Genomic DNA, 20,370 nt, shown 5'->3' with positions numbered 1-20,370 from the left:
ATTATAGTCATGTACACTCCTATATACTTATTAAATAAAAAAAAAAGAACTTAAACACTTTTGTGGTCCCAGTTTTTTTATCAAGCAGCTGGCAATAACAGTGATTACCAAGTGACATTTTTTTTTTGGTCATTAACAAGTGACATTTGAACCATATAAAAAACAAATGACATATGAAATTAATTGAAGGGTGTGATCGAACATAATAAACAAAATTGTGGGCTGAGATCGGTTGGTCTAAAGTGAGAAAGAAATTAAAAGTTGCATTATTGATGTACAACCAAAAAATATGATATCATCATAGATTCATATAAATAAAATAATAGACACCAACTCAGCAACTCTTTTTTCTTTTTGTCTTTGTTAAACCCTGAACACAACAGCTTCAAACATATATGGAGAGCCAAAAACATCAACATATAGCTTTTCAAACATTATCTGCGGTCACTACTCACTATTTTTCACTTTTGGTTTTCTAAATTTGACACATAATCTTTTCCATTTCTAGCTGCCAAATGTCATGCATATGCATACGGATTTTAATCTATTGAATTTGCTCCAGAAAATAGAAACTAAAAGAATGAAATATCATCCGGAAACAAAATAATAAGGGTCAAACTAAAAGAACATAATAAACCGATCCTTTGTTTGTAATTTTTACCCTTTTAAATGGCGAAAATTGGCCAAAGGAACCATTAATTAGAGTTGGTAGTTCAGCAGCTTTGCTGTCATGGAAGGTACACTGTAATAACTTCCCGACGGAGTAATTAATATCAGCCACACACAGCATCATCGTGTGGAAATAGAAAACTAAAGCATTAAAACTGTACCTAATGTATATGAAATCATCTTAGCCAAACTGATACAAATAAATTTCCCCATTTTTGTAGTTATTGTTATCGACAGGTTTTATTACATGAATTGAAAAAATAAAAATAGAAAAGGAATTGAAATTATATATCCAAAAAAAGAAAAGGGTAAATAAAAAGAAGAAAGTGATAGTCATTAGTCAAATGTGAAAAGATAAGAGCGAAGGAAGGGAGGCCCACGTGAAAGGGCCGGGGGCCCACAAGAGAACAAGTTGCCAGAAAATTCGTTGCACCTCCACAGTCCACAGTCCTCTATCCACCCTATCCAAATCCGTTTTGGAAACACCTCACCACGTAACCAATCTCATCCCCTTTTTTTTTCTTTCTCTTTCCTTCTTCCTACGCAATTCATTATTATTTTCTTCTTCTCTCAAACTTCACGCAAACCAATTCCTTCGACGCAACCCCAACCCCAATCCCTTTTTCCGTTAACACACAAAACACCGCAAAACCGTATAGCGTCTTTCTGTTCCTGAATCGCCCATTTAACCTACCACGTTCTCATCAAATTAAATTCAAAATTAGATCTTTTTCTCAGGTTGTATAATTTTCACGAAGGAAGAAAGAAAGAAAAAGGGGGATCATGACGAGGAGAGAGCATCAAGATCAACAATCCCGTGTTCTGTGCGAGCTGTCGGCCCTAGTTTTCAGCCTCCTGAGGAACCCGCTGCCAGGCCACCTGGCCCTCCCTGACGGTGGTCCGGCATCGGTGGTGCCTGTGCCGCCCTCTGCATCGGCGTATAGGAGGGCCCCAGAGATAACGCCGGCGGGATTCGCGTCGCTTTTGCTGGGGATATCGGTGGCGCTGATGCTGTGCGGATCGGTGACGTTCTTGATAGGGTTCATGCTGATGCCTTGGGTTCTTGGCTTGGTTATGGTGTTCTACGTTGCCGGCATCGTTTCCACGCTTTCCCTTCTAGGCCGTTCTCTTCTTTGTTTTCTAACGCCTCGCAAGGATGTTCCTGGTATTCCTCTTATTTCTTTGTATTTTCATTATTTCTACCAATGAACTTGGAGGGATTCAATTTTAGATTGCAACATAGCACAAAAGGAATATACACCCTTGTTTTATGTAATCAAAAGTTAGATTATATCTCCAGTATTAGTTTTTAGAATTTAATTTGGATACACGGCATCCAATCACATTAAGCCACATCAATCAAAATCAAACTCTAGATTTTGTTTCAGAACTAAGAAAATAAAATATGCAAATTGGAAAACATGTACTTGTTTTTATGGAGCCTTTGCTCTAGTATTTGTGTTGCACATTTTCATAGCTGTTTTTGTTGTGCAGAGTGGAAACTTTTGTGAAGCGTTAAAACAATGGAGTTGAGCACTAGAATGCTCTGCTCTGTGTGCATGAGCTGCTCATGCAATGCAACCAATAGAAGAATGAATGAAGATCACTGTGCTTCTCCTCTTATTAGTTATATTAGAAGCAGGGATCGTGGGATAAACTCCTTTTGTTTAAGTTATCAAAATCTGTGGATATTGCTTCTCTTTTGATTTTACAAAATAGCAAAGCAAAATTCAACACTAAGAATTCTGGAGCTCTTGCTAGCTTCTTTCTTCTGTTATCATTTTTTTTCCTCACTGTTATAAGTTTATGACATTTGTAAATTTCAAATATATAGGCTTTTCAGTTTCCCCTTTTTTTTTCAACCCCATTTTCGTATATGGCACAGAAAGAGGGAAATTGACAGAGACCGGGGTTGGTTTGTACTAGAGGATGAAGCAAATTTGGAATGGGAATTGAATATGGGACCCTGATTGCTATACATGATGATTCATTTCGTACATGTTCTCATAATTTCATGTTTGTTATTGAAAGACGGTGTTAATGTTAAACTTGTTTAAAGTGTAAATTTAAAGCTGTGTCAAATATGAACCTCTGTTATTGATTGGCAGGCAACATAATCCAGAGAGAAAAAAAAAATGTCTTGTTAGAATAGAAGCAATACAGACATGAAACAATACTTGTTAGAAGTAATAGAATGATTATCCGGAATAGATGTGGACACCAATGGCAATGAGGAAGATGGTGATGAGGACAAAGAAGATGATGGTGTGAATCAATATAGAGATGCCACTTGTCTGCATGTTCCCAAACTCAACCACCCTGCCCTTTGCCGGCAGCTGAAACAGCAGCCCTGGGCTGAGCAGCACGAACAGCACCACTGCCATCACCACTGGACCCCAATCTGCAGACATATCTGATCTGATGCTAACTCACTCTATGTCACGACTGTGGTCTATGCTTATTAAATAGGCTGCAATGTTATTGAAGGAAGGAAGAAAGGAATAAGATGCATGACAATAAAGGAAAGTAGCAGCACCCACACAAAGCAACGAATATACAAAACCCTCCAATGCCTTCTTTATCTCACACCCACAAAATTCCCTATACCATGCATGTTCCGATTATATTGCTTTCAATGCATCAGGATTCATATGGGATGGGTCTCATTTAATTTGGGGTTATCCATTACATTATTAATATATTACGTTTCACATCATGGCATAATATGTATATACTAAGAAAAAATATGGTAAACAACTCCTAATTGGTTAATTTTAAACAACTATAATTAATAATAATTAATTTTGTATTTTTAAAAAAATAAAAATTAAATAATCATTAATTAATGATAATTAATTAGTATAGAGTGCAATTTAAAAAATATTTATTGGCTTATTGTTAGTTAGATTTGTGTTGATTACCTAGTAGAATTGAATTTTTTAATAATGTATAGAAAGATCTAAAGTTTATTTGTTTATAAACCTTATGTTGATGATGTTTTTATGATTTAGAAGAAGGTAGAAACTCTTGTGTAAGTTGATACTTATGTTGATGATGTTTTTATGATTTAGAAGAAGGTAGAAATTCTTGTGTAAGTTGATAATTAAGAATTGTTAGAGGATAATTTAATCAAATCTGTTAAATTATTTAATTATTTTTTATTATCAATTTTACATGAAGATAATGGTATGAGTTTTTATCTCAAATGAAAGTGACTGAGAAATAAGATGTTGACATGTGGTTAGTTTGGTCAAACAATTAAATTCATTAATGCCCTGTTAATAAAAATTTACTTAACTTGAATAACTGTAAAAGTAATAGTTTTCTACTTTTCTTTTCCCACAAGGACAGTTAATGTATTTTAACATAACAAATGGGAATTGAAAACAACAGTGACATTTAAACTTTAGATCAGTCTGTGTGTTTTTTATGCAAAAAGGGACTCCAAAAGGGCATCATGCTCCTGCGATGTAGCTTTCTTAGAGAATTTCTGCACCTGGATCTCTTTTTTGACGACCCATCTTCTCCGAATGTTGTTCAAATTACTATTTTTGAATTATTATTATGCTTTGTGTACGAAAGAGGAAGCTGTGGAGTTGCTCTGTTATGAGAGACAATATCAAAGTTGAAGGTGACGAAGAAAACCATGATTAATGAAAAATTATTAAGTGCTCTAGATATAAATTATAATCTTACGCAGATATATTCATTAAAACTTAAAAGTAAGATATTAATGGGTTTTTATAACACTTTTATTCACAAATCACCTAACAACGGCTTGAAGAAAATCGTGATTCTCTTTTGGATGGATTTAGCATTTTTATTTGGGCATATGAGAAGTGGTAAAAGATGCAGTAATTTTCGTCGATTGGGCATAATCACGTTTTTAATTAATTGCCTTTAAATTTGGAGACCAAATTGTTTCCAACTCTACATGTCTCATTGTTATTGGTAGATTGGTACTTGAATTAAATTAAGCACATTTCGTTTTCCACATCATAATACAACCCTTTGTTACATTTGCCAGCTGATTAGAGGTTCCTTTCCATTTTAAACTATAGACAATCATTTAAGAAAAAAAAAAAAGAAGAAAAAGTCAATAATTCATTTAGATATGAGAAAAAAATGAATACATTAGCATTGGAAGGAGCAGAGAGAGATCAAGAATTGGAAAAATAAAAGAGAAAGAAAAGTGAAGGAGGAATTTGTTGAATATAGCTAGCCCATGTACAAGTGGACCCTAATAGCGAGCAAGAAGACACAAATAAGACCGAAGTAGATGAGTGTGTGGATGATAATGGCGGCGCCACTTGTCTGGAAGGTGCCAAACTCGACACACCTTGCTCTCCCCGGCAGCTGAAAGAGCAGGCCGGGTGTTAAGAGAATGAAGAGCACCAAGGACACAAACACTGGGCCCCAGTCAGCCATCCTTAATTAGTTTGTTTGGTGATAGCGAAAGGATCATACATCAGATTGCATATATATGTTGGAGGGAGATTGCACTTTGATTTGGACTAAGAATAACTTGCTTCCTCTGTTTTACTTACTGCATCCGCTTCCCATCAAAGTAAGGAATCATTCATTCATCAATACATGTTTCATCATACTTACATATACTTCCTTGCTTAACTCACTCCATTCATACATGTTGATTCATAATTCATTCCAGATAAACCCAAGAGATATAATATTTCTATCACTTTTTTGTATATCTTTTGTTATTGTATTGTTAATAAAAAATAGAAAATATACAAGGAAAGTGTATGCAAAATACTAAAATAGTAGAGTTACATTCCTCTGCAGTTTCTGAATTCGAAACAACTAGTATATATGAGCATGTAAAGGCAGGCTCGGAAACACTACAATTACTTCCTGCTTCTCTTTGCTGCCAATAGGCACCTTAGAAGTATATTATGCTCAATTTCTATAACTAAAGAGAATTTTTTTGGTCATTATTTGACCATTATAAATACTAAATTATTTTTAACAAATAAAATTTATTAATTTATATATATAAACTTTAAAAAATATAAATGTAAATTGTATTAATTTATATGTGTAAATCTAGTAAATATAAGAACAAATTATATGTTTATTGTATATAAAATTCCTATAAATATAAGTATAAATTATTGCTAATTAAGTAATAAAATATTTACTAGTAATGTAATATTGTTTTTGTATAAAAAAATGATTAAGTACAATTTTGGTTCCTAGGGGTTGAAAATTTTTTTCGTTCTCCAACCTTTTTTTACTTACAAAATCGTCCTTAAGATTTAACTTAATTTTAAAATCATCATTTTTACTAAAATTTTAATTTTTATTACCAAATTACCCCTAATTCAAAAGAAAAAAAAAAGAAAACGGGTTAAAAGGCTGGGGAACAGGAGAAGGGAATTACGTTGGGGTTTTCAGGGAAGAAGAAGGAGAATGGAAGGTGGGAAAGGGAATCCGCTGCTGCTCGTCGTAGTTCGGTCCTCAGCGCTGTTCCTCGACATCGATGCCAGCAGATCCGCAAGGGTGGACGTCATGTGCTGCTCGCCGTTTCTGCTTTTCCTCTTCGTTTGGTCGCCGATCGTCACTGCTCCTCGCCGGTTGCCGCTGCTTCTCGTCCTCCTCGCCGATCACTCGTCGGCTGTACTATATTGTTGATTCTAATTCCATTATGCTTCTGCTTCTACTTATATTATGTTGTTGATTTCTGATTATGATTCTTTTATATTGTTGCTTCTGATTGTCTTTATTTATGTTTTTGCTTGATTACATTGTTTTTTATACATATTTATTGATTCATTATCCATTTTTTTTAATGTTTATTATATTGTTTTATTGTTGTTGTTTTTAATTTTGTTTTTTCTTGATTTTGGAGAAGAAGAAGAAGGGATATTTTAATTCCAATGATGATTTTAAAATTAAGTTAAACCTTGGACGATTTTATAAATAAAAAAAAAGTTAAAAACAAACAAATTTTTAACTCCTATCTTAGAGATCAAAATTGTATTTAAATAAAAAAAAATTCAAAATAAGAATAGAAAGACAACCACCACCCACCTCGTGCCTGCCTTGCACATATAGAATATTGTTACATTTGATTATCCCTCAATACATTAAAAAATAATTTGACCGCTGATTTTCGTTTTTTTGTACATGACATTTGCTTACTAAGACCTTTGAGCAAGTTGCTGTAATTTGAATTTTTCGTTTCGTTGAATATTCTTGTACGTGCTAACCGTGAAACAGGCAAAGCAAGCAGCAATGCCAATATGAGTTATTGATGAGGCTGATTTTTTTTTTTTTTATATTGGAACAAATTGTATGATGTGTTCTAATATTTTAGTGTATGTGAATTTTACTCTTATATAGAATAATTTTTATATTTTAAAAGATACAAAACGTTATGTTTTGTATATAAAAATAATTTTTAAATTTGTTATATACAAAACGATAATGTCGTTTTTATTTAAAAAATAAAAAATATATAATTTTTACAAAACGGCAAAACCGTTTTGTATGGGGTAAATTTTTTTAAATTGGAAATAAGAAAACGTTATTGACGTTTTGATATCTTTTATTTCTTTTTAATTGAAAAAAGTTGAAAACAGCAGTGACGTTTTGTATATTCCCACAATGACGTTAAATATAATTTTTTAGACATTTTGATAGATTACACCAACTCAAATCCAATATTTAAAAAAAAAGTTCTTATCGATGATCCATTGAAAAGCCAAAATGAATATGTTACTCCCCATTTCGTATATCAACATTATTTTTCACGTGCGTTTTATCCGGTTATCCTTCATGATCATTCACTCACACAAAACGCACAACCTTTGTAATGGATGATGTGGATGTACATGAATGTGCCTTGTGTCATTCTAGCATCATGCACGGACACGCACTAGCTAAGTAGCTATAGGGTTTTCTGTAATTGCTGGATGCATCATTGCATGTTTTGGAGTAATATCGCTCAACTCAAATGTCAACTACCACACTTTAATTATACTTTCCAAAATTACATCTTAATTAATCTCTCTTTGTATCTTGCATTTGACCAGGTCTCATCATTATTATTATGTAATAATATTAGATCCTTATCATGTTCCAGGTGCTCCTTCAAGACCTATTCTTTTCATTTCATCTTGATATTTGTGTGCATCCCCTCTAATTTCGTCACATTAATTAATACACGCAGCTTTCCGTGGCACACATTTATCTTCGAAATATTGTTCGTAAATAAATAGTCACATATATATTTTTGGTGAAATTCTGCTTTGACTTCTTTCTCCCCGTTTCTTTTTTTTTGGTAAACTCCAAAAAATTAAACTCATAATTTTTTTTATTTTAGTATATTATAATTGTCACGTTAGTTAATTTTAAAATTATTATTATTAGTTTATTTAATTCATAAAAAAGATAGATTAATAGACACATGAGTATTTATTAATATACTAAAATAATTAATTTAACTATAATAATAACGATAAATGATTAAATGATTTTATGAAATTATTTTATTACATCAAGTTGGCAGCATATTTAGGAAAAAGGAATCTAGTATGATTTATCTTAAAGAGTAAATTTTACGTTGCCTAATGTTTATCTAATTTATTTTTTATGATAAAATTAAAATATTAAAAAAATATATTTTTATATTTTTAAAATTAAATATTAATTAAACAACATTTTAGACATTAGCAATGGCGTTTATTTATTAGTAAAAACTCAAATACAGTCAATTTCAGGTGAAATTAATAATTAAAAGTTGTTAAATAAAATTTTAGTCAAATAAATTAAATTATTTAACAGCTCTTAATTATCAACTTCACGTAAAGTGTACTGAAACTGAATTTTAACTTTATTTATTTTGATTTTTAAGAGAAGTGTGGTTTACTGAGAAGCGGGGTGGGTGAGTGGGTCTTGGTCTTTTTCTAGTCTCAAAAACAATGGTCTCTCTCCACTTCTAGCTTCCCTTCTCCAGATTCACTTCCGCCATGGCAACCGGTCAGTTACTCCTCCTGCTTTGACTTTTCTTTTTCATTCGATTCCTTTCTTTTGTGTGGGGACCGCCATGGAGGATGCACTTGTTCCATTTTGGATACTTTGAATCTGTTTAGAAAAGGGAAAAATATAAAGAGTTTATTGTTGTTGTCAGGTGATGATTACAATATTGATGATTTGTTTCAAGAAGCTCAAAGCAGATGGCTGAAGCCTGTGGAAGTGATGTACATTTTACAGAATCATGACAAGTACCAGTTCACACAAGAGCCACCGCAACAACCAACAAGTAGAATATTTCTTCTCTTTATCAATTTCATGATATTGTTTCTTTTAAATGATTTAATCTTGTTTCATTTTTCTCCACAACAGGTGGATCACTTTTTCTCTTTAACAGAAGAGTCCTGCGCTTCTTTCGTAGAGATGGCCATAACTGGCGCAAGAAGAAAGACGGAAGGACTGTCGGAGAGGCACACGAACGCCTTAAGGTGCTTTGCAACTTTTCATTTATGGAATACTTTTTTGCCTTTTGATCTTTAATTATAATGATTCGCATCATTAGGTTGGAACTGTCGAAGCCTTAAATTGTTACTATGCACATGGAGAGCAGAACCCTACTTTCCAGAGGCGGAGCTATTGGATGTTGGATCCGTGAGTAAATTTCAACTATTACTTCACCAATCAGCACCATTGTGGTAGAAAAGTTCATACTGGCGATAGCTAAATGTTGAAGAACTTCTGAGATTAACCTTTCTTAACTCTGGAATAATGAACCTAATATATGCATCACTGCTCTTTAAGATGTGTTTGTGCATATGTTATTGTAACAGTTGTTCAGAATAACTGATATTCTGTTGTTTCATGGCAGGGCATTTGAGCATATTGTTCTTGTGCATTATAGAGAAACAAGTGAGGTGACTCTTCATAACTTGATTCTCGATAAACATGATAATAGTACTTTGTCCTATTGATATTTACCTTTATTTAAATGGCTCATGCTAGATCGTGAGCAGTTTATATTTCTTCTATAAGTTTGGTATGGTGGTTTTTCTTTTCTTTTCTTTGCTGTTGGTATTAACATGACATTTACTATTTCTGGTTCTGAAGTGAAATACAGTTCAATGATAAGGACACTGATATAAGAGAAAATGGCTATTGTTACTAAGATTTCTCATGTCCTGTGACTTTTTCTGTAAGAATAGCATTATTTTCTGATAGCTTTAGGACTGAAGTGAATTTATGACTAAAAGCTACTTATGAATAATATGTGATATGCTGGATGTTAATCATCTTGGTCATGTTCCATTATCGACCATGTGCATAACAATTCAGCAGTGCAGCCTTATTTTGATTAACATTACTATTTGCACTCACATGTTGCAGGGAAGGTCCAGCTCTGGACCTGGCACACAATTGTCACCAAGTTCCTCTTCTGCATTTGGCCAGAGTCCTAGCTCATATTCTGCTCAGACACCATTGTCAACATCTGTACTTGGTGATCCATATGAACCTAATCAGAGTTACTCTAGTTCTGGCACCGGAGAAGTTACCTCTGATGTATTCATCATGAATGATGGAATGAGTCACCTGGATGGGACATATGCAGACTCAGGAACTTCAACTGAAGTTGAGGTTACTCGAGCTTTGTTGCGCAGATTGGAGGAGCAGTTAAGTTTGAATGAAGACAGCATCAAAGAAATTGCTTCCTTCTACAGTGAGAAAGAAATTACAGGTGATTCAAATGCTCAACAAAATCAAGGGTTGACCTGTAAGCAAGAGGAATCTGCAGCTTTTGCTAGACCAGATGATTATGGGCTAATTTTTTATGGACATAATGGAACCCAAGGTAGTTATAAAAAAGAATGTAGATGTGATTGGGAGACAATATAAACAAAGCATTAATATCTTGATACATTACATGTGGCCAAAGATTTACTTATGAAGTTATTGTGTTTTGGATGTACTTTAACTTCTTTTAAGTTTTAATCTTCAATGGGGATAAGAGAAAAGTAAAAGTGCTCAAAATAGTGTTTGCTTTGTAGATGAAGGTGATAAGTCTTATGAATTAATGGACCATACATACCGTGATGGAAATGAAAAGGATATATGGACAGAGGTGCTGGAATCATGCAAGTCGTCATCCACAGCCAGGTTACCACAGAAAAATGTATACATGCCAGCCGGAAAAGTGAGTATTACATGTTTGCAACTTGCTATTATATGGTTCATAACATTTATGGTTTTGCAATTTATATTTTCTCAGATGTTTTAAATGTGTTTGTGCAATGCTTAAAATGTATTAGTACTTAAAGCAGGAAAATTCACCTTCTTCGTCAAGAAAGGAACCAATTGCCAATCAGGATGATAGTCACTGGCTAAACTTCAACAGTAATAACACAGAAAACTGTATGATTTTTTTTCAACTTATTAACTTCAATTTTTTTATATCATATTTTGGAATTTCTTCAAACCTCTGATGTCCTGTCCATGTTATCAGCTGTTTTCTCACTACCTGAAGGTGATAGTGGAGTTGAATATCCCCCATATTCTTCTGTGCTAGAGGCACAAAAAGCTAATTCTGAGTACTATGCAACATTGTTTGCCCAAAGCCAAATTGGACCATCTCTGGATGCAGACTCAAGCTTGACTGTCTCACAAAAACAGAAATTTTCTATTAAGGCAGTCTCCCCAGAATGGGGTTATACCACTGAGACTACTAAGGTTTTGATATTTTTAATCCTAACTGTTCTTGTGCCCTATATTCAATCATTTATGAAAACCTTGCATAAGTTGGTGGTAGCTTACCTATGTTCCTAGGAAGATTTAGAATACAAAACTTGACATGGTTGAAACCTATTTGCAATTAGCAGTTGATCAGTCTGTTAAAAAATAATAGCAAACGCCGTGCAATCTTGTGGCATTGAACATAAGGCTTAATTCGTTGGGAAAAAGTATGTTGTCTGAATTTGTTTCCTAAAGCCCCATGTTCTATGTGCAGATCATCATTGTTGGGTCTTTTCTGTGTCATCCTTCAGATTCTGCCTGGGCTTGTATGTTTGGTGATGTTGAAGTTCCCATTGAGATAATTCAGGACGGTGTAATCAGTTGTGAAGCTCCATCTCGCCTTTCTGGAAAGGTTAATCTCTGCATTACTTCTGGTAATAGGCAGTCCTGCAGTGAAGTCAGAGAGTTTGAGTATCGTAATAAGACAAGTATTTGCACTCACTGTAACTCATCGGCAACGGAAGCCAACAGAAGTCCAGAAGAGCTGCTGTTACTCGTTAGATTTGCACAGATGCTGCTTTCTGGTTCAACTACAAAGAATGATGACATAGAATCTGGAACTCATCTAGTAAAACAGAAAGCCGATGATGATTCATGGAGCCATATTATAGAGGCTCTTCTAGTGGGCAGTGGAACTTCATCTGGTATGGTCGATTGGCTTCTCGAAGAGCTTCTTAAGGATAAGCTGCAGCTGTGGCTTTCTTGCAGGTCCCAGGAGAAAGATGAAGTAACAGGCTGTTGTTTGTCGAAGAAAGAGCAGGGAATCATTCACATGGTAGCTGGATTGGGTTTTGAGTGGGCCTTGCACCCTATTCTCAGTTGTGGTGTGAATATAAATTTCCGTGACATTAACGGATGGACTGCCCTTCATTGGGCTGCACGTTTTGGAAGGTAATATATAGAAAATTCTACAATGGTTCTTTCTATGGCAATCATTCGTACTTCAAAGTGTTGGCATCTGCCATATCAAGACTAATAATAATGAAAATCGGGTTTCATTATGAACATTTTATAAATTAGCTGTTACAATTTTTGGTATTTGTAGAGAAAAAATGGTTGCTTCACTTATAGCTTGTGGTGCATCTGCTGGAGCAGTGACAGATCCAAGTGCACAAGATCCGAAAGGAAAAACTGCTGCATCTATTGCAGCGAGCAGTGGACATAAGGGACTGGCAGGATATCTTTCTGAGAGAGCTCTGACAAGCCATCTGTCATCCCTCACACTGCAAGAGAGTGAGCTATCCAAAAGTTCTGCACAATTCGAAGCAGATTTAGCTGTTAGTAGTGTCTCCAAGGAAAATCTCGCTGCCGGTGAGGATCAGGCTCCACTTAAACATACCTTGGCTGCTGTCAGAAATGCAACTCAGGCCGCAGCACGTATACAATCTGCTTTTCGTTCGCATTCCTTCAGAAAGCGGAGAGCAAGAGAAGCTGCTGCTGCTACTGCTGGTGGTATCAACGCAGGTAGCATTGGTAACATTCCGGAGCTTTCCGCTATGTCAAAACTTGCCTTTCGGAACTCACGGGATCACAATTCTGCTGCCTTATCTATTCAGAAGAAATTCCGAGGTTGGAAGGGTCGCAAAGATTTCTTAGAATTGCGCCAAAAAGTAGTGAAGATACAGGTATTAATCTTTCAGTTTGATGGTAAAAATAGATTCCAAGAGCTATATTATTCCTGGTCTAATTTTCAGTTAATTCCGATTTATTTGGGCAGGCTCATGTGAGGGGTTACCAGGTTAGAAAGCATTACAAGGTGATATGGGCAGTTGGAATCTTGGACAAGGTTGTCCTGCGATGGCGGAGAAAAGGAGCTGGCCTACGAGGTTTCCGACAGGAGATGGAGACCAGTGCCTTGGATGAAAGTGAAGATGAAGATATTCTCAAGCCTTTTCGCAAACAGATGGTAGATGCAGAAATAAAAGAGGCCGTGTCAAGGGTGCTTTCCATGGTTGATTCTCCAGATGCTCGTCAGCAATATCATCGCATGCTTGAGAAGTATCGTCAAGCTAAGGTAAATAGTTGCCTGTCAAAATAATCATTCTTTTCCTTATTACAAGTTAACATTACTTTGTGCTTAATTCTTTGGCAGGCTGAACTTGCGGGTACGAGTGAGGAAGCATCGTTGTCAACGTCCATTGCGGATGTTTTCAGTATGGAAGATGATATGTATCAGTTTCCTCAGGGCTAATTTTGCCTTCTCATTCTTTTACTCCTTCCCTTCACGAGTGGATGATTAGTTTCTGACGTAGTAAAGTCAATTGGCTTTATCTTTAGAAGATGCTTAGAGCAACCTTAAATTTTAGTTGTCAAGTAGTCTAGATTGTATAGTGATTGTCGATTAACATTGCTTTGTAAAATATTAAATATAGGCTTTGATATTGAATAGTGGGACTGGTGTGAATCCTTTTTATATGTCCATGCGTGTACAGTTCATCTATGCTGTTTACTGATGTTAGCAGCCATTTTCTTTTGTTGGTTATGATTGCAAATGATGGAACAACATGCATTGTTGACATAACGGTTTTAAAATTAGAAGCTAGGGTTGGCAACACAATCGGCATTTGTCGGTATCCAACCCGCAGCAGAAAGGGTCGGTTCGAGTGTCAAGTCAATTCTATATATATACACGATGAGCGAGTAAAAACTAAAAACTAGCACTCAAATTTCTCTCTTTTGTTAGTCATATATTTGATGCTATATTGTATTCACTTATATTTGATACCATATTGAAATGTAAGAAGACCAAACACTTTGAATAAAAAAAATTTGTTTTTATCGGGTTAAGTTCGGCCGGATAAGATAGGGTAGAAAATTTGGTATTTTTACATCCATAAAATGTATGTGTGAATTCATACCTGTGTATGAATTTGTGATGCTTAGGATTAGAAGTTTTCCAATTACCAAAATAAAAATGATGGTAACTGGTAAGCAATGTTTCGCCGCCGTATCTCGTTTTTCTTCCCTTTTTTGCCTCTAGACGCAATGAAAGATTACATGGCGGCACAAAGCGATGAAGTTATCTACCACTTACCTGGATAAAATCACTCTCCAGTCTCCAGCGTCGTCTCTATTTACCCAAATGCATTATAAATTTTGGAAAGCGAGAGAAAACAAGAAACAGTCAACGACCAAAAAACAAAGAAAAGATAACAAGAAATCGTCGCAACCATGAACAAGATGCTTTGACCCCATCCCATATCTCAGTTCTCATAAAAGAAATAAAGCCAAGTTTTCATCATCAGTTCATACCTGATAATCTTTCGATAATTTATCCTTACACGTTTTTTAACCAACCACAATAGAAAATTCTGAACAGAAATGGCACAATTAATCGTTCATAGCATCCAGCCAAAAAAGAACTCCATTTTTCAATCACAAATGTCACGATATGAAACAGCTATAGCCCAGAGGCAAACCTCTATTTTTCAGGTTACATATTCCATAGTCTATCTTCAAGCATAGTTCAAACGAAATATATCATTCAAAACATAATAGCTTCCCTGCGGTGTTGGTAACAAATGGAACATCTGGGAAAAAAGAGTTACAAGTTTAATCAGCATGAGATAAAAGAAATTGGGAAATGGTAAACAAGAAGATAGAATAGAACAACAATAAGAAGAGACGGTTCCTGCCAGAAAGTTATAATTATTTCCACATATACTGTTAACAGCAAATATATTATTCTTAATAAGTAAAAGAGAGCTCCCGGTAATCCTTTCTATACTAGCTATAACGATTGGAAATGTCATACTGAGTACTGACCAAACGGATAAAACATGAGAAATAAATTAACAATATCATCTTCACGGCATAAGCATGTAATCACTATATCCACATTACTGTAGAAATGGGGTTCTTAAAATATCTCCATTTTTTCTTTATCCCGGAGGTTTGTTTCACTTCAAACTAACAAATTGCAAATTAATAATCAATAATCACAGATGCTGACCAATGAAAACTACTTGCAGTTAAATTGAAGACTGCCATGGTTATATTAACTTAAATGTGAAGGTGTTCTCTTGATCTAGACTAGTACCAACTGCTAAGATAGGAGGTAAAGGAAACAAACAAGATCAGAGAGAGAGAGAGAGTGAGAGCATCTTTCTTTCAATTGTTGGGCTAACTTTTCCTAAGAAAAAATGGATAGGTGGAATATCGGTGGACAAGAAAGAAAAAGAAAAACCAAAACCTATGAGAAGGAAGCAAAACCCTGGCATCAATTGATGGCATCAACTATTGACTATTGTGGATCGAGCAGAAACAAGCTCAATTTCAAAGGACATCGTAGGATGCAAAATAAAAGCTCGGATTCAAGATAGGCCATGAGCTTAGAAGAGGAGAATTTGTAATTGCAAACCGGATAATAGTATGGAATGTGGGAGATTGAATTGATGAAACATTTGCCAGATCTTAGCTGCCATCAAAGCGCGTTGAAGGCACACTGTAACTCGAGAGGCAGGACGTGGAGTAGAGATGCAAGTATCCTTTGAATATCTAATGCAACGGATCTTGTATACGATCCAATGATCCATAGCCATTCCAAGAACGGCTTTGATCTAATTGATATACTCCAATTTAAATTCTAATAGACGGATGGATCAAATGCATATCTGATTCAAGCATCACTTTAATATATGCAATAATTATCACAACCCTAAACCATAGATTAATGCATCCTGATAATCAAGAATTTATGTGTGACACGGAATTATGTGAACCAAAGAGCAAAAGACAACTACAAAATACACTCTCTTCAGCTAATCGCAGATCCAAAACAAATTGAAATCAACACAGAAGAGCAATCAGAGAGAGAAAAGGTGGAATGAAGATGAAGGAGAGTGTACCTGGCTGAACTTGAGGGCGTGTTGCTCGCCAGCGAGCTGGAGGTTGCCGCTGACGAAGACGAGCATGCCGTTGGTGGCGGCGGAGGGCTGGCAATCAACGGTGGTGATGGAGTGGTGGCACTGGCTGAAAGGGAGAGAGGTGAGCTTGGCGACGATGTTCGGGGAGCCCTGGATCTTCTGGCCCTCGAAGGTGAGCATGGAGCCGTCCTGGTAGAGGCTGGCCAGCCCGGGGCGGTTGTTGTCGAAGGTGGTGTAGTAGTGCTCAACGAACGCCTTCGCCAACGCATCTGGATCCATTCTTCCTTCCTTCCGCTTAACGCTTACGCTATCTCTCTTTGTCACTCCCTACCAAGTACCAACCCTAACCCACACTCCTAATATAACATCTAACATATACAGATACACCCGCGTTTTTCATTTTATTTAGTTAGCTAATTAGCATTAAAAAAAATTTTGTTAGTTAGCTAATTAGCATTAAAAAAAATTTTGTTTGAAGGCTGAAAAAATTAAAACTTCGTCGACAGCAGGGTTCGAACCTGCGCGGGCGAAACCCAACAGATTTCAAGTCTGTCTCCTTAACCACTCGGACATATCGACTGATGTATCAAAATTTCTTAATTAATATAAATAACTCTTAAATAAAGTTCTTAATGCTACATTACCTAAACAGAATTGCGTCTGATATAAATAATTTTCATCTAAAAAACTTAAAATGTGTAAGAAAATTGTGTACAATTAAACACCGTTTTCAACCGATACAATCAAATTGATTAGATCAGTATTGGAGGGTGAGTAAGTACCAAAAGGCCCTACTTGGCTGAATGCTTTGTAGCCTTCCCTGCTTCGGCGAGTATCAGCAGCAGCATAACCACGCAAATTATATAGTGAGTGTCGATTAACATTGCTTTGTAAAATATTAAATGCAGGGATTGATATTGAATAGAGCGGGAATGATATGAATCCCTTTCTATATTTCCATGCCTGGACGGTCGACCTTTGCAGTTTTCCAGATGTTAACCACCATTTTCTTTCGTTAGTTATGATTGGTGTGCTATTTAGCGAAACTGGATATGATAGAAGAACATGCATTGTTAACATATCGGTTTTTAAATTAGAAGCCATTTTTGTTATTGAAAATCCAGACGTTGAAATCTCGTTTTTCTTCCCTTTGCTGCCTCTAGACGCAATGGCGGCACAAAACGATGAATTTTTTCTACCACTCCACTGGATAAAATCACTCTTCAGGAGCCAAATGCATTCGAAATTTTGGAAAGCGTGAGAAAACAAGAAACAGTCAACGACCAAAAACAAAGAAAAGAAAACCAGAAACAGTTCAATTAGTGCTACGATCGGTAAATGGCCACAGATGTCGGTTTCAGACCCGGTACTAATTACGTAAATGAGCATTCAGAAATGATATACCATCAAATATGCTACCGAAGCCAATATTTGCTGCACTAATGGAGTTACCGGGTGAAGGAATTTGATTTCCTGGTGCAGTTCAACCAAATGCATGAACCAATTTGTTAAGAAAAAATGAAGGAGATGCTTGGACCCCATCCCATATATCAGTTCTGAGAACAGAAATCTATCAAAGTTTTCATCATCAGCTCATACCCGGTAATCTTTTGATAATTTGTCCTTACAACGACTTTGAACCAATCACAATAGAAAATTCTAAACAGAAATGGCACAACTAATCGTTCACATCCAGCCAAAAAGAACTCCATTTTCAATTACAAATGTCACGATATGAAACAGCTATAGCCCATAGGCAAACTTCTACCTTTCAGGTCACATATGCCATTGTCTATCTTCAAGCATAGTTCAACCGGAATATATCGTTCGAAACATAGTAGCTTCCCTGTGGTGTTGGTAACAAATGGAACATCTGGGAAAGGAGAGTGACAAGTTTAGTAATCATGAGATAACAGAAATTGGGAAATGGTATACAAGAAGATAGAATAGAACAATCACATAAGGAGAAGGTTCCCGCCAGAATGTAATAATTATTTCCCCATATGCTGTTAACAGAAAATATATTATTCTTAATATGTTCTTAATAAGTAAAAGAGGGCTCCCTGTAATCGTTTCTATTAGTAGCTATGATGATTGGAAATGCCATGCTGAGTACTGACCAAACAAATAAGACACAAGAAATAAATTAACAATATCACCAAATATCACCGTCAGGGCATAAGCATGTAATCACTGTATCCGTATTACATAAAAGATCTCCATTTTTTCTTTATCCCAGAGGTCTGTTTCACTTCAAACTAACAAATTAACAATCAATTAATCACAGACGCTGACCAATGAAAATTTAGAACTACTTGTTTCTGGACAACATTAAAATTTTTCATATATAGATACATTAAAGTTAAATTGAAGACTGCTATGGTTATATTAAATTGGATTTGAAGGTGTTCTCTTGGTCTAGACCAGTATGAACTACTAAGATAGGAGTCGAAGGAAACAAACAAGATCATGCGAGAGCATCTTTTTCTTTTAATTTTTGGATTTTCTTTTCCAAAGAAAAGATTTGGAGGACAAGAAAGAAAGAAGAAAACCAAAAGCTGTGAGAAGAAGGCAAAACCCAGTCATCAGTTGCTATTGTGGATACATTAGAAACAAGTCAATTTCAAAGGACAGCATAGGCTGCAAAATGAAAGCTTGGTTCAAGATAGGCCATGAGCTTAGAAGAGGGGAATTGTAATTGCCTACCAGGCAATAGTATGGGATGTAGGAGATTGTGTTGATGAACCGTTTGCGAGATCATTGCTGCCATCAAAGCGAGTTGAAGGCACATTGTAACACGAGGCAAGTATCCTTTGAATATCTAATGCAAGGGATCTTCTGTACGATACCCGTAGCCATTCCAAGAACATCTTTGATCTAATTTTAATTCTAATAGAGGGATGGATCAAATGCATAATTAGCTGCCCTAGAATGTCAATCACAGGCTGTTTACCTTCTTCAATAGACTAATCAAGAATTTAGTTTCACGGTGTATAAATTCATATTTATATCTGACACTAAAGTAAGTGAACCAACTCTCTTCAGCCAATCGCAGATCCATTACAAATTGAAATCAATCAGAGAGAGAAAAAGTGGAATGGTGATGGAGGATAGTGTACCTGGCTGAACTTGAGGGCGTGTTGCTCGCCGGCGAGCTGGAGGTTGCCGCTGACGAAGACAAGCATGCCGTTGGGGGCGGAGGAGGGCTGGCAGTCAACGGTGGTGATGGAGTGAAGGCACTGGTTGAAAGGGAGAGAGGTGAGCTTGGCGACGATGTTCTGGGCGCCTTGGATCTTCTGGCCTTCGAAGGTGAGCATGGAGCTGTCCTGGTAGAGGTTCACCAGTCCGGCGCGGTTGTTGTCGAACGTCGTGTAGTAGTGTTCAACGAACGCCTTTGCCAACGCATCTGCATCCATTCTTGCTTCCTTCCTTCCTTCCGCTTAACTCTCACGCTATCGCTCTTTCTCGCTCCCTCACAACCCTAACGCTAACGCACACTCCTAATACGTTTTTTCGATGACTTTGCACACTCCTAATATTAATATACGGGTTAATCAACCAGCCGTTTTTCACCCCTTTTTTTTATTTATTTTAATTTAGTTGATTAGTATTGAAATTTTGACATGGCATGGCAAAAAAATTTATCCCCTTTTATAGTGCGTCGACAGCAGGGTTCGAACCTGCGCGGGCGAAGCCCAACAGATTTCAAGTCTGTCTCCTTAACCACTCGGACATATCGACTTATATACTGAGATCTGTTAACTATTTTTTCTTATATAAAATCTTAAAACAAAGTCCTCAAACATCACATTGAATTGCGTGCCTGATATAAATAATAAAATGAAATTGGAAATTGATATATCAGAATCGTTAAATATGTTGACAGGTTTGATTAAATTGTCATCTAACGATTTTTAATTATTAACTTCACATGAAATTAATTATACCTAAAATTTTTACCAAATAATTTTTTTTAAAATAAACTTAAAAATATTGCATAAGAGATTGTGTGCAATTAAAGTATTAAACACTATCTTGTGTATAATTATAAGATTTC

General features: G+C 35.8%; 5 protein-coding genes and 2 non-coding genes across 9 annotated transcripts; 2 read left to right on the top strand and 5 right to left on the bottom strand.

Moving 5' to 3' along the window:
• The first annotated feature begins 1,159 nt into the window (after window positions 1-1,159).
• LOC130969178 (uncharacterized) lies at window positions 1,160-2,531 on the top strand. Its single transcript, XM_057894800.1, has 2 exons — window positions 1,160-1,834; window positions 2,164-2,531. The coding sequence occupies exons 1-2, from the start codon at window positions 1,453-1,455 to the stop codon at window positions 2,178-2,180; spliced, it is 399 nt and encodes a 132-aa protein (XP_057750783.1). The 5' UTR covers window positions 1,160-1,452; the 3' UTR covers window positions 2,181-2,531.
• A 209-nt stretch (window positions 2,532-2,740) lies between these two features.
• LOC130967307 (uncharacterized) lies at window positions 2,741-5,202 on the bottom strand. Its single transcript, XM_057892123.1, has 2 exons — window positions 4,889-5,202; window positions 2,741-3,093 (listed from the first exon to the last, which is right to left on the bottom strand). Exons 1-2 carry the CDS (start codon window positions 5,095-5,097, stop codon window positions 2,868-2,870), a joined length of 435 nt encoding a protein of 144 aa, XP_057748106.1. The 5' UTR covers window positions 5,098-5,202; the 3' UTR covers window positions 2,741-2,867.
• A 3,372-nt stretch (window positions 5,203-8,574) lies between these two features.
• LOC130970775 (calmodulin-binding transcription activator 4) lies at window positions 8,575-13,863 on the top strand. Of its 3 annotated transcripts, none has more exons than XM_057896958.1 (13): window positions 8,575-8,670; window positions 8,822-8,953; window positions 9,037-9,152; window positions 9,227-9,315; window positions 9,533-9,578; window positions 10,048-10,510; window positions 10,707-10,852; window positions 10,980-11,070; window positions 11,162-11,385; window positions 11,663-12,339; window positions 12,494-13,073; window positions 13,166-13,462; window positions 13,541-13,863. In XM_057896958.1, exons 1-13 carry the CDS (start codon window positions 8,661-8,663, stop codon window positions 13,637-13,639), a joined length of 2,970 nt encoding a protein of 989 aa, XP_057752941.1. In that variant the 5' UTR covers window positions 8,575-8,660; the 3' UTR covers window positions 13,640-13,863. The 3 variants fall into 3 exon arrangements, with proteins under 3 accessions (XP_057752941.1, XP_057752940.1, XP_057752939.1); XM_057896957.1 differs by having other exon boundaries at window positions 10,977-11,070; XM_057896956.1 differs by having other exon boundaries at window positions 10,968-11,070.
• Window positions 13,864-14,611: 748 nt separating this feature from the next.
• LOC130970777 (nuclear transport factor 2A-like) lies at window positions 14,612-16,687 on the bottom strand. The gene is made up of 2 exons (XM_057896959.1): window positions 16,296-16,687; window positions 14,612-14,978 (listed from the first exon to the last, which is right to left on the bottom strand). Exons 1-2 carry the CDS (start codon window positions 16,590-16,592, stop codon window positions 14,904-14,906), a joined length of 372 nt encoding a protein of 123 aa, XP_057752942.1. The 5' UTR covers window positions 16,593-16,687; the 3' UTR covers window positions 14,612-14,903.
• Window positions 16,688-16,810: 123 nt separating this feature from the next.
• On the bottom strand, window positions 16,811-16,892 carry TRNAS-UGA (transfer RNA serine (anticodon UGA)). The gene has a single exon. It is a non-coding gene; the product is annotated as a tRNA-Ser (tRNA).
• A 772-nt stretch (window positions 16,893-17,664) lies between these two features.
• Window positions 17,665-19,834, bottom strand: LOC130965325 (nuclear transport factor 2B-like). Its single transcript, XM_057890091.1, has 2 exons — window positions 19,433-19,834; window positions 17,665-18,186 (listed from the first exon to the last, which is right to left on the bottom strand). The coding sequence occupies exons 1-2, from the start codon at window positions 19,727-19,729 to the stop codon at window positions 18,112-18,114; spliced, it is 372 nt and encodes a 123-aa protein (XP_057746074.1). The 5' UTR covers window positions 19,730-19,834; the 3' UTR covers window positions 17,665-18,111.
• A 138-nt stretch (window positions 19,835-19,972) lies between these two features.
• On the bottom strand, window positions 19,973-20,054 carry TRNAS-UGA (transfer RNA serine (anticodon UGA)). The gene has a single exon. It is a non-coding gene; the product is annotated as a tRNA-Ser (tRNA).
• Between the last annotated feature and the right edge of the window lie 316 nt (window positions 20,055-20,370).

Source organism: Arachis stenosperma, chromosome 3, assembly GCF_014773155.1.
Source record: "Arachis stenosperma cultivar V10309 chromosome 3, arast.V10309.gnm1.PFL2, whole genome shotgun sequence".
NCBI lineage: Eukaryota > Viridiplantae > Streptophyta > Magnoliopsida > Fabales > Fabaceae > Arachis > Arachis stenosperma.
Note: the sequence above shows the minus strand (reverse complement) of the source record. Positions and strands in the feature narration are given on the sequence as shown.

What these genes read in the sequence shown, in the direction of transcription:
- LOC130969178 (XM_057894800.1), top strand. Translation starts at nt 1,453, where the DNA reads ATGACGAGGAGAGAGCATCAAGATCAACAATCCCGTGTTCTGTGCGAG.
- LOC130967307 (XM_057892123.1), bottom strand. Translation starts at nt 5,097, where the DNA reads ATGGCTGACTGGGGCCCAGTGTTTGTGTCCTTGGTGCTCTTCATTCTC. An exon ending in GTCCACTTGTACATGGGCTA is followed by an intron (nt 3,094 to 4,888) that starts GCTATATTCAAC and finishes AGAGTGAGTTAG; the next exon opens with CATCAGATCAGATATGTCTG.
- LOC130970775 (XM_057896956.1), top strand. An exon ending in AGGCACACGAACGCCTTAAG is followed by an intron (nt 9,153 to 9,226) that starts GTGCTTTGCAAC and finishes TCGCATCATTAG; the next exon opens with GTTGGAACTGTCGAAGCCTT. An exon ending in AAAAAGTAGTGAAGATACAG is followed by an intron (nt 13,074 to 13,165) that starts GTATTAATCTTT and finishes TTATTTGGGCAG; the next exon opens with GCTCATGTGAGGGGTTACCA.
- LOC130970777 (XM_057896959.1), bottom strand. Translation starts at nt 16,592, where the DNA reads ATGGATCCAGATGCGTTGGCGAAGGCGTTCGTTGAGCACTACTACACC. An exon ending in ACGCCCTCAAGTTCAGCCAG is followed by an intron (nt 14,979 to 16,295) that starts GTACACTCTCCT and finishes CTTTTTTCCCAG; the next exon opens with ATGTTCCATTTGTTACCAAC.
- LOC130965325 (XM_057890091.1), bottom strand. Translation starts at nt 19,729, where the DNA reads ATGGATGCAGATGCGTTGGCAAAGGCGTTCGTTGAACACTACTACACG. An exon ending in ACGCCCTCAAGTTCAGCCAG is followed by an intron (nt 18,187 to 19,432) that starts GTACACTATCCT and finishes CTCCTTTCCCAG; the next exon opens with ATGTTCCATTTGTTACCAAC.